Consider the following 12,035-nt stretch of genomic DNA (forward strand, 5'->3'; position numbering starts at 1 on the left):
AATCAAAGGCGGGTCCCACATGATGGACGGTCCACACCATTGAACTAACCTCTACGTTTATAATCAATACAGACCACTCATTCTTCCAACATTGATCAGATGATTAGGATAGTCAAATCAAAGCGAATTTGATAACGACCCAAAAATCCTCCTTGACCGGTCCAGCTGACCATCTTGGATTTTTGGGCCCAGAGCCCACCCCAAAATAGCTGCCCACATGTGCCACAGTGGCACGTGTGTGCGATCATCTCTGTAAAGTGAATTTGAGCGACTGCATTTTTTGGGTACTCCTCTCTTGCGCACACCTACGTGGCGCACGTGATAAGATACAATCCACGCATCAAAGTGGGCCCGATGTTTAATTAGGTGGTCCAAAATCTTTCTTCTAATTAGTTAGGTCTAACATGCACAAAATCAATAGATCTACCAACGGTACTAATTCAGTTCATAAGTGTGGCCCAACTGACTAGATAACCGTTGTGATTTTTTTATTCACAGTATATAAACAGTAGTTCCCACCTGATGATCGGCTTCGATATCGAACATGTATTCCAGGTTAGCACGTTTGGTATCTCATATCTCCGACGTGATTAGCTAAACCAATTCTCGTGAGTAGAAATTGAAATGGTAAATCACGTAAATGTAAAAAATTAGCATAGATATTATAGATCTGTACCATGTAATAGGTGGGACCCAATGTTTTAATTCAGTTTCCTAAAACTAGACTGGTATATTAATTATTTCTAATTCCACGCAAGTACATACAATATAAACCACTGGAAACTTCTTTTCCAGCCGTCCATTTCGTCTTACAATGACTTAATTATCTTGATTTGTGTAAAATGCAATATTCAAAGCCGATCAACCCAATGAACGGAAGGGATCAATCACACGTATGATAATTTCGCACGTGACAGGCTCTTAACATCTTCAGTCCTTTCTTGGCGCGAATACCTATTCCATATCTGTCTTTTCTCCAATCTGCACGAATCTCGAGGCAATTCGTAGACCATCTCTCGGGAAGCATCCTGACCCTTCAAAACTCCAATTTTCACTGACCATTTTAGAACACTCTAGAGAAACCTCACTCCCCAACAGCCTCTCTCTCTCTCTCTCTCTCTCTCTCTATAAAACCCCTCTTCTCCATTTCCAATCCAAACAGAAACCACCGCATTCTTGAATTTTTCTGCAATCTCGCCTCCTCCACTTCGCATTTCCAATCCCAAAATCAAAAACCTAAATCCCTACTTTTTTCTGGGAGTTTTTGGAGTCCGTTTGGGCGAGTTATGGATGAGGATTTCGATATTCCTGCAGCGGAGGAGATGAACGAGGATTTGGATCTTCCAGACGAGAGTCCGATCCTGAAAGTTGGAGAAGAGAAGGAGATTGGAAATCAGGGATTGAAGAAGAAGCTTGTGAAGGAGGGACAAGGATGGGAGACGCCCGAGAACGGAGACGAAGTTGAAGGTATGCTCCATTTCGATTCGTCTCTGTTTGATTTTGTTGGATTGGGTTTGGTGAAATGTTCTTTTTTTTTTTTTGTTTGATTTGCAGTTCATTATACTGGGACTTTGCTTGATGGGACCCAGTTCGATTCGAGCAGGGACCGTGGGACGCCGTTCAAATTCAAGCTTGGTGAAGGTTGGATTTTTATTTTTATTTTTGGAATTTTTAGTGGGTTTTGATGTTTATGGGAAATATGATTGATTTATTTGTTGTTGTGTCTGGATTTCTGATTCAAAATATGAATTTTGCACTTAGAACCGAGATTGTGAACGTTGTCTGTGCAGCAGTTTGGGTCACGTCATGGATGGGCCATGAACATACTGATTGAATTTTTACCAGATTTTCTTTTGTTCTTTTTAAAACTGATTCTTGATGAAATTGGCTTGAATTCTTGGTTGAGTTGTGCCGTGCTTTTTTCGTTTCGTTGAGAGCAAGGCCAAGAAAAGTAGAAGGAAGAGAATAAGAAAAGTAAGGCAGGGTCGCAGGGAAGCAAATTGCATCCTGCCCCTGCCTGGACAGAAATTGGTCCAGGCAGGGGCTCTGTGGGGCCCACCGTGATGTATGTATGGGTTATACTGTGCCATTCATCCATTTGTCCAGATCATTTTAGGGTATGAGCCTAAAAATGTGGTTTATCCAAGGCTCAAGTGGACCACACCATGGGAGTAGCAATGATAATGATGCCCAACATTGAAACCTTTCTAGGGCCCACCCTTATGTTTATTTGCCATCAAACCTGTTCATAAGGTCACATAGGCCTGGACAAAGGGAAAACACAAATGACAGCTTAATCCAAAACTTCTGTGGCCCCTAAGAAGTTTTTAATGGTGGGTGTTCAATCCCCATTGTGTGGTCCACTTAAGCCCATTATCTAGCTCATTTTTTGGCTCATGCCCCAAAATGATATGGAAAAATGGATGAATGGTGTGGATGAGACCCACCATCATAGTAGGCCCACGGTGCCCCTGTCTGGACTGATTTTGTCCTGGCGAGGGCTGGACACATTCCCCTTCTGTTGTGCAGGGGATTTGTAGAAACAAATGCAGAAATAAAAATGCTGTCATCTACTCATTTAAGCAGCAAAAGTTCTATAGAACTGCTTAAGGGCCTGTTTGGCGCAAGGGATTAGAGTGTATTAGATGGTATGAAATTTGAAAAAAAACAATCATTACATGTAGCAGTGGATTGTCAGCTATTTTTCAAATTCTACCCCATGTTTGGATTATAAGAAGGTCATGGGTGGTCAACAATACATCAAATGTACAATGTTTGGAAGGATGTTGATTGCAACGAGGAATTTTTTTTCTTTCTAAGATTGCCAGCAAGCTATGGGCCTTACCATGGTCTATGCGTTATATCAACACCGTCCATCCACTTTGCAGGAGCATTTTAGGACTTGTGCCCAAAAATGAGGCAGATCCAAAGCTCAAGTGGACCACACCACAGAAAGCTGTGGAGATTGAACGCCTACCATTGAAAACTTCTTGGGGTCCATAGAAGTTTTGGATCAAGCTGATATTTGTGATTTCCCTTCATCCAGGTCTGTGTGACCTTGTGAACAGGTTGGATAGCAAATAAACATCATGGTGGGCCCTAGGAAGGCTTCAACGATGGGCATTATTGTCCCCAATTCTTTCTGCGGTGTGATCCACTTGAGTTTTGTATTTGCCTCATTTTTGTACCCATGCCTTAAAATAATCTTGAAAAATAGATGGACGATGTGGTGGGCCCCATAGAACCTAGTGACGTGAGTGATGTCAGTGATGTGCACCCACACTAAATTTGGGCGGATATGAAGAGGAACTGCTGAAATTCCTTTTAATACATTCACAATTTTCAATGACAAAAACTAAAGCAAGTGGTGGAGAAAGCAAACACGACCTCACTTTAAAATGTGGTATTTGAAATACAATACCACATAATACCATCTAATCCCTCAGGCCAAACAGGCCCTAAAGGTTTGTTGGATTGAATGTGTAGTATCATATTGTTATTATGACTTGATGAAGTGAAAAGCATTAATGCTCATATTACATGTGATTTGGCTGTCATGAGACCATTTTGAAATCTCAGCCATTGTGGTCTTGGTACCACCTGTAGTCCTATTGGGTTGATAACGGTGATTCATATCAGTGGCGACCATGACACCAAGCTACATAGAGATGCTAAACTTATGTAGGCTCTTTTACACCATATCTTCCTCTACCCAATCAAACTGAAAGGAAAACCTTAAGGGCCTGTTTGGCCTAGGGGATTAGATGGTATTAAGTGGTATTGTATTTCAAATACCATATTTTAAAGTTAGGTTGTGTTTGCTTTCTCCACCACTTGCTTGAATTTTTGTCATTGGAAAATGTGCTTGTGTTAAAAGGGATTTTAGCAGTTTTTCTTCATATCCGCCCAAATCTAGTGTGAGTGCATGCCACTTACTTCACTCACGTTACTAGGTTTTGTGGGCCCCATCATGATGTATGTGTTATATTAACACCGTCCATCCATTTTTCAAGATTATTTTAAGGCATGGGTACAAAAAAGAGAAAAATACAAAAGTGGACCATACCCCAGAAAAAAGTGGGGACAATAATGCTTGTAGTTGAAGCCTTCTTAGGGCCCTCCATGATGTTTATTTGCTACCCAACCTGGTCATAAGGTCACACAAACTTGGATGAAGGGAAATCACAAATATCAGCTGGATTCAAAACTTCTATGCCCCCAAGAAGTTTTCAATGGTGGGCGTTCAATCTCCACTGCTTTTTGTGGTGTGGTCTACTTGAGCTTTGGATCTGCCTCATTTTTGGGCAAGTCCAAAAATGCTCCTGCAAAGTGGATGGGTGGTGTTGATATAACGCATACATCATAGTAGGGCCCACAACTTGCTGGCAGCCTTGGAAAGAAAGATAATTCCTCGTTGCAGTCAACATCCTTCCAAATGTTGTACATCCGATGTATTGTTGACCACCCATGACTTTCTTATAATCCAGACATGGGGTAGAATTTGAAAAACCAATGTTCTTAGCAGACAATCCACTGCCACATGTAATGATTGCTTTTCTCAAATTCCATGCCATCTAATACACTCTAATCCCTTGCGCCAAACAGGCCCTGAAGGATAGTTGTATGACCAGCCAGGTTCTTCGAGACAATGTTGGGCAGTTAAAGATCAACAATGTCACAGGATGAGTGTGGTTGAATGAGGATGTTGAGATGGATGAGTGGCAAGACAAAGGAAAGTTAGTATTGGAAATGAATGCATTTGAGGGTAACTTAGTATCACCAATAAGGCAATAAGATGAGGGAAAGTATACTTGGATGGTTTGATCATGGGCAGTGGACTCCAAGTGGAGTTTCCACTGGATAGAATGAGTGAGTTGATGTGCAAATTTAAGGCTCTAAATGGACAAGGGGAAGGCCCAAGTGATGTGAGTGGAGGTAGTAAGAAAAAGACTTGATGACCTATGGTCTAAATGAAGTTATGGCCCTTGGTAGAGTGGAATGGCAGAACATGATTCATGTACCCGATCCCAATTTGCTGGGATAAGGCTTAGATGATGATGATGCTTCTATCCCTTTCATGATGGTTGTTTTGGGTGTTTATTTGCTTGATTTCCTACACTTAAAATAAAAATAAATAAATAAATAAATAATCTAGAAAGATCTTGCTATTATGTTCTATCTTGTTCCAGGAATATAAAGAAGGCCTTTCTGTGGAAAAGTCGTTCCTGGATTCCTTATTAGCAGAATAGATGGCACCCATCTTAATTTCTTTGATCTTCAATTCTGTTTTGTGACAGGTCAAGTGATCAAGGGATGGGATCAAGGAATCAAGACAATGAAGAAGGGTGAAAATGCCATCTTCACCATCCCTCCTGAACTCGCATATGGCGAGACTGGCTCTCCTCCGAAAATCCCTCCCAGTGCTACACTTCAATTTGATGTTGAGCTGCTTTCGTGGTCTAGTGTCCGGGACATATGCAAAGATGGAGGCATCTTCAAGAAGATCCTCACTGAAGGAGAGAAATGGGATAACCCAAAAGACCCTGACGAAGTGTTTGGTATGTGACTCTGCCCTTGATCCATGAGCCTTACATTGGAACTCTATGCTTTGTTGAATTTGTTGAGTTCAAGTATTCACCATTTCTTCTTTCTGCAGTGAAATATGAAGCTCGGCTAGAAGATGGAACTGTGATTTCCAAGTCCGAAGGAGTGGAGTTCACTGTTAATGATGGTAGGTTTCTGATTTGTGTTATTACCACCAGTGTTTCCATATAGTGAATGGCATTAATTTGATGTTCTGAGTACTGCTACAATCAGGGTTCTTCTGTCCTGCACTGTCGAAAGCTGTGAAAACAATGAAGAAGGGAGAAAAGGTGCTCCTGACTGTGAAGCCACAGTGTAAGTTTGGAGTAACATATTTTCCAATTCAAGCATTGTTTTGCCATTGGAACTAAGGGAATTTTTGCTGCAAATTGCCATTTCAAAACTGCAAGCAGTGCTAACTGCTTTTTTTTTTTTTTAAATAATTTATTTATTTATTTTTATTTGGGAAATTGTGGGCTAGTTTGGCAAGTGCAAACACTCATTTTTTTTTTTCAATGAGTAGAGGATTTTTGCCAAACCAGCTTGAAATGGCATATGGGTTCCGGATCATGTAAAGAGTCTGTCAATCCAAATACCGCAACTTCTAAATGCAGTCTTAAAAGTCTTAAAATTCTTAGTTCAATCATTGCTAACTTATCTATTGATGTTCAGATGCATTTGGGGAAAAGGGTAGACCAGCCTCTGTTGATGAAGGTGCTGTTCCGCCAAATGCCACCCTTCTTGTGGAACTTGAGTTAGTATCTTGGAAGACGGTGACAGAGGTAACCTCTGATAAGAAGGTTCTAAAGAAGATCCTTAAAGAAGGAGAAGGCTATGAAAAGCCGAACGAGGGTGCTGTTGTCAAAGGTTAAGCATCACATAAAATAGCTTTGGTGCGTCATTGGCAGATTCAGAGATCTTTGGTGGTGCCTAACTTTAATCTAAATTTTTGGTATGCTGGCAGTGAAATTGATTGGGAAGTTGGAAGATGGTACTGTGTTTCTGAAGAAGGGTCATGACGAGGAGGAACCCTTTGAGTTCAAAACCGATGATGGTAATAAAATTACCTTGATCAATGCTTTTCAAACATGGATTTTTCTGGGTCTGCATGGCTGAATGCTATTTTACCTTTGCACAGAGCAAGTCATTGATGGCCTTGACAGGGCAGTGATGGCCATGAAGAAGGGAGAGTTTGCATTGGTGACAATTGCACCAGAATATGCTTTCTCTAGTTCTGAAGTAAAACAGGAATTGGCAGTTGTTCCTCCCAATTCCACTGTATACTATGAGGTGGAGCTTGTCTCATTTGTCAAGGTAAGTTGAAGTTCCAATTTCCATTTACTGCTCACCGTCCCTTTCACTGTCTTGAGCATGGCTGGCTGATTGAAGTGCTAGTCAATCTATTGCCCTCATCATTCAGGATAAAGAGTCGTGGGATATGAACAATGAAGAGAAAATAGAGGCTGCTGGGAAGAAGAAGGAAGAAGGAAATGCAATGTTCAAAGCGGGAAAATATGCTAGGGCCTCAAAGAGATATGAAAAGGTAAAATCATATGATGTGAATGCGCCCCCCCCCCCCGTTCCGTTTGAGTCTCGACTTGACTCGAAACTGGATGTGTCACTCTTGACTCGACGACTCTAAAATTGTGGCTATAAGTTGGAGGCAAGCTGTCCATATCATTGGTGATTAAATCGCAATCTAGTTATTTCTGTTTTATTGGACTTGCCATTGCAATTCAATTCAATGGTGCATCCAAGTGCATCTATAATACTTCTCTCATTTTGAAACTTAGTTTTTCTTTTTTGATGAATCCTCAAATGTGGTATTTCTTCTCTTCTAAAATTGTAGGCTGCAAAGTTCGTTGAATATGACAGCACTTTTAGTGAAGAAGAGAAGAAGAAGTCCAAGGTGCTGAAGGTCACTTGCAACCTCAATAATGCAGCCTGCAAGCTGAAGCTCAAAGACTACAAAGAGGCAGAGAAACTATGCACTAAGGTCTGTTAAGTTGATGGATCCTTTCATTTGGTTTGTGCTTTGAGTTTGCTACGATCTAGAAGTAGGTCCTACACTATAGTAGAATGGTGGTATCAAGAGTCATAGACAGCAGCAACAACTTCTCATGGTTAATCTTTTCATCAGGGCTGCTTCATTCAAAATAATAAATGAAAAAAGAACTATAACAGTAATCTGCTATCCCTGTTTTAGGGTGACCCATGCCATTTTGATGGCCCGGTTTGGGTCCCAACCAGTTCTCCCGGGTTTTAAAACATTGTTGGTTTGCCATGTAGGGGCACTCTCGTGTGTAGTGTTAGTGTTCGAGATACTTAATGTTCTTGATTGGTGAAGTTGACGTTTGGCGGGATATGAATTTGCCAGGTATTGGAGGTTGAGAGCTCGAATGTGAAAGCCCTCTATCGGAGGGCACAAGCGTACATCCAGCTTGCTGATCTAGATTTGGCTGAGCTTGATATCAAGAAGGCTCTTGAAATTGATCCTGACAATAGGTATGCATGCATGCACCCTCAGCCCTTCAATACTCCCCTCTTCTATTCACATACTGCCCTTACTGTAGCCCTTGGCATTTAAGTCTGTTTATGCATGCATGTGGTTTTTTGGATGGCCAGGGATGTGAAGCTGGAGTACAAAACCTTGAAGGAGAAGGTGAAAGAGTATAACAAGAAGGATGCGAAGTTCTACGGGAACATGTTTGCTAAGATGAACAAATTACAGCAAATGGAATCTATCGTAAGTGCATGAGATGATCTTCCACTGTGGTGTTTGGATGCATTATGTATCGTGATAAAACTGTCAATGAGGTTCTGCATTTTAGCTTTTGGGTTTTTCAGTTCCTCTTTAACTGCTCACATCCAAACCGGCCCTTGTTTTTGTTTTTGTCTATGTTGTATTGGATGCAATTCAGTACCTATATTTCCAGTGAGATGAGAATGTCTTGGTGCTATTCTCATCTGACTTGAGATTTAAGGTAGATGCTCGATGTTAAGCGCTTTATGGAGAAACCAGATGTAGATCCAATGGGCCTCCATATGAGCTGTGATCAAATTCGATGTTAGTTGATGATCCAAGTGGGATTGCATCTGTTTTTATTGACCTTTACATCGAGAAACCAGATGTAGATCCTATGGACCTCAATATGAGCAGTGATCAAATTCGATGTTAATTGATGATCCAAGTGGGATTGCATCTGTTTTTATTGACCTTTTGGGATGGTCTTCCGTATGTGCAGAAATCTGGAAGCAATGTGGCAGCCAAACAGGAGACGGAGCCAATGAGCGTTGACAGTGCTGCATAAGCGTACTAGGAGAGGTGGCTTAATTGGGTCCTTTCCCTTTCCCTTATGGCTTGTTATTTTCTTTTCAGCTGAATATGCTTCTCTAGTCCAAAGAAGGAATGTGATGCAATCAAGGTTCATGTGAATCGAGTCAGCTTCTTTAGTAGTGGTAGGAGGTAGGGACTATTAACACTTATAGAAAATGGTTTATCATAGAACGTGGGGTCTGAATGTGGAAAATGATCTCTGGGTATTTTGCATTTCCATTGGTTGTCTGTGAGAATTTAACAGGCTCTGAAAACGTTGAATACTTTGCAAATGAAAACATTTCCCACTTTCCTAGTCATTCCATGTTTGAGAAAAAAGAAAAAAGAAGAAAGCAAATTTGTATTGGTTTTGATTGCTTTCCTTCATAAGACCTTTTGACATTTCTATGGAATACTGACCAATATTGTCAAGATTTCAAAACTTTCATGATATATATGATCTTTAGAAAATCGTGGGCAGTATGTCTGCTTTTTGCTATTAATGTGAGATGATCCATCCATGGCATCATTTTTATACAGAACTAGCCCGCATCTCTAACACTAAACAGGATAAAATCTGGTTAAAACCTTTAACTGCATGTTATGTGGTCCACCACGTTTGCCTTACATTTTGGTAAGGAGTGTCATGTGGATTAATCGGATAGCATGTAAAAAAAACCTTGTGCCCAATACACAAGGCAACCAATCCAAGCTCTTCCTTGTGGCCTGCCTTGAGTTTTGGATCCACCCAAGGTGTGAACATGAGGGGCACACCTGATGGATGGCACGGCTACTACAGATGTTAGATGCGGATTAGGTGAGACGGGTGACAGCTTAGTGGGTGAGGCCCTGACCGTGGGGTCCACCTTGATTTATGAGTTGTATTCCATCCAATTTGCCAGCTCATATTAAGGCATGGTCCCAAAAATGAGGCAGACCCAAAACTCAAGTGGACCACAGAGTAGGGACTGAATTCCCACCATTAAAGATTTCTTTGGAGGTACAAATTTTTTGGATCAAGCTGCTATTATTGTGTTTTCCCATCATCCAAGTTTGTGTGACCTTATCAACAGCCTGATTTTTGGGGTGTCTCATTTTTATGGAGTGACCACAATGAATGGGATGGACGTCCAACATACTCTCTGGTAAGCTTATGGGTTTACGGTTAGTTATGTATGAGATGGGGGTAATGGAAAAAAAAAAAAAAAAGAGCTCTCTATTGGATTATTTCAAACCTTTGATAATTTGCTCTTTCACTTTGAAGATGAATTGTTACCATGACCTTTGTGTAATTGAAGGACACTAAGACTTTTATAGTGACATTTTTTAAAAAAAATTTCCCTCTGCCCCCCTTCGAGAGGAGCCTTGCTAAATAAACAGTTTGGTTGATTGAAAAAAGTCTCTGAAGTCCAATGGCTATAGTCCCAGTAATGTGTTTGAGCAAACCTCCTCACAAGTTTCCATATTGAGTGGCACACAAACAAGCACTACTAATGCTTCTCGAAATTTCTCTACTACACTTTCAATTTAGGAACTTTTGACATGGATTTGTGCCAAGGGGTGGATTATACCCTGGAAACTCTGCTTGGATGGGAGACGTTAGTCACTAGTCATGATCTTCTCTCCAGTTGAATATGAACTATTACTATGCTTTTCGTATTTGTAATTGAAAGGGTTAGGATTGTGGGCATGGCCAAGTGAATTAGATTAGGTAGGATTAGTAATCTTCTAGCAACATGTTGATCTGTTTGGACATTAGAGTTCATTACTAATATTTGTTACTTGTACTGTGGGTCTGCGGCTTCCAAGAGTTGGCAACATTTACACACCATACAACCTTAATTGGTTGGGTTGGTTGGCTTGCAATTCAGCTATACTTTGTTAATGGGTGTTGTTTTGTCAAAAGCTATCGTCAATTGTTGATATTCAATTTTCATTATATATTCATTCATCTTCGTTTATTAGAGCTGGGCATGGGCATTGAGTTGAGTTGGACCGAGTTAGGGCTGAACTGACTCAATCTGGTTTCGAAATAGACCTGACCTGAACTCGACCCAACTCGGTACTGAGTCCAGCATGCCTGATCCGAGTCCAAGTCTGGCTTGAACTAATCCAGACCGTGTTCGACCCAGTCACAAATACTGAGTCGGCACTGAGTCAAGTCAGGTGCAGCAGGTATCTATGGGCTGAAATCACAACTCCAAACCTAGGTGCACCTGCCATAATTGCAGCCTCTCCAACAGCATGCATCTCAAATCTGAAACATCAAATTTGGATATATATATATATATATATATATATATATATATATATATATATATATATATATATATATATATGGGTCGAGTTTGAGTTACTGGGTGACCAGAACTCAACTCAGTTTGAGTTTGGATTGGATGAAGTCTACTCGATTCGGATTGACTCACCCACTCAATTTGGATCGAGGTGGGTCTGAACGAGTTGGATGAGTCGAGCAGTCCCATGCCCAACTCTATTATATATATGTGTGTGTGTGTGAAGTACCCCGTGTGACCTTGGATTTTGAAGGAATTCTTCTAACTTTTTGGCAATTAAAGATAATTAAAAATGGTCCAGTAAGTTATCGTGTTCCTAGTTGCATTAGACAGTTAAACAATCCAATGGGTTGATCTAAGACTATTCATTATGTCTAGCATAAGTTATAAATGCTACCAATTTTTAGAATGTAACTGTATGAATAATCAGTTTAGCCTTCAATCTACTTGGTTGGGGCTGACCGTAGATTGCTTCTTATTCTAAAGAGTTGGTTTTGTTAGGCCATCCTGACCAATCTATCCATGCCTCAAAAATGGATGGCTACAAAAAATAAGAGCAAATTAGGGATGGATTAGATCATCTGATCAGTGTGTGTTTTACATGGCGATTCATAAAATATGTTCTAATTAGTGTATTAATTAGCTACATCAAAGTATAAAGAGTGGAAAATTGTTTATTATGATATCACATGTCCACCCAAGTAATAGCTATTAGAAACTATCTGAGAAGCATCACATTTAATTGAAAAAAGACTGAAGAATTATTGTTTAAGTTCTTTACAACTTTTAGGGAAATCTTTTAGGGTTTGTTTAGTTGTATGTATTCACTTGTATTTTTATGA

General features: G+C 40.4%; 1 protein-coding gene across 2 annotated transcripts; it reads left to right on the forward strand.

The window, feature by feature from the left end:
• Positions 1-1,110: 1,110 nt before the first annotated feature.
• On the forward strand, positions 1,111-9,219 carry LOC131239653 (70 kDa peptidyl-prolyl isomerase-like). Of its 2 annotated transcripts, none has more exons than XM_058237459.1 (13): positions 1,111-1,467; positions 1,555-1,641; positions 5,298-5,558; positions 5,657-5,731; positions 5,818-5,898; positions 6,256-6,450; positions 6,548-6,637; positions 6,722-6,897; positions 7,004-7,126; positions 7,433-7,579; positions 7,961-8,088; positions 8,209-8,344; positions 8,829-9,219. In XM_058237459.1, exons 1-12 carry the CDS (start codon positions 1,287-1,289, stop codon positions 8,339-8,341), a joined length of 1,677 nt encoding a protein of 558 aa, XP_058093442.1. In that variant the 5' UTR covers positions 1,111-1,286; the 3' UTR covers positions 8,342-8,344; positions 8,829-9,219. The 2 variants fall into 2 exon arrangements, with proteins under 2 accessions (XP_058093442.1, XP_058093441.1); XM_058237458.1 differs by having other exon boundaries at positions 8,209-8,329.
• Positions 9,220-12,035: the final 2,816 nt, after the last annotated feature.

Source organism: Magnolia sinica, chromosome 3 (assembly GCF_029962835.1).
Source record: "Magnolia sinica isolate HGM2019 chromosome 3, MsV1, whole genome shotgun sequence".
Taxonomy (NCBI): Eukaryota; Viridiplantae; Streptophyta; class Magnoliopsida; order Magnoliales; family Magnoliaceae; genus Magnolia; species Magnolia sinica.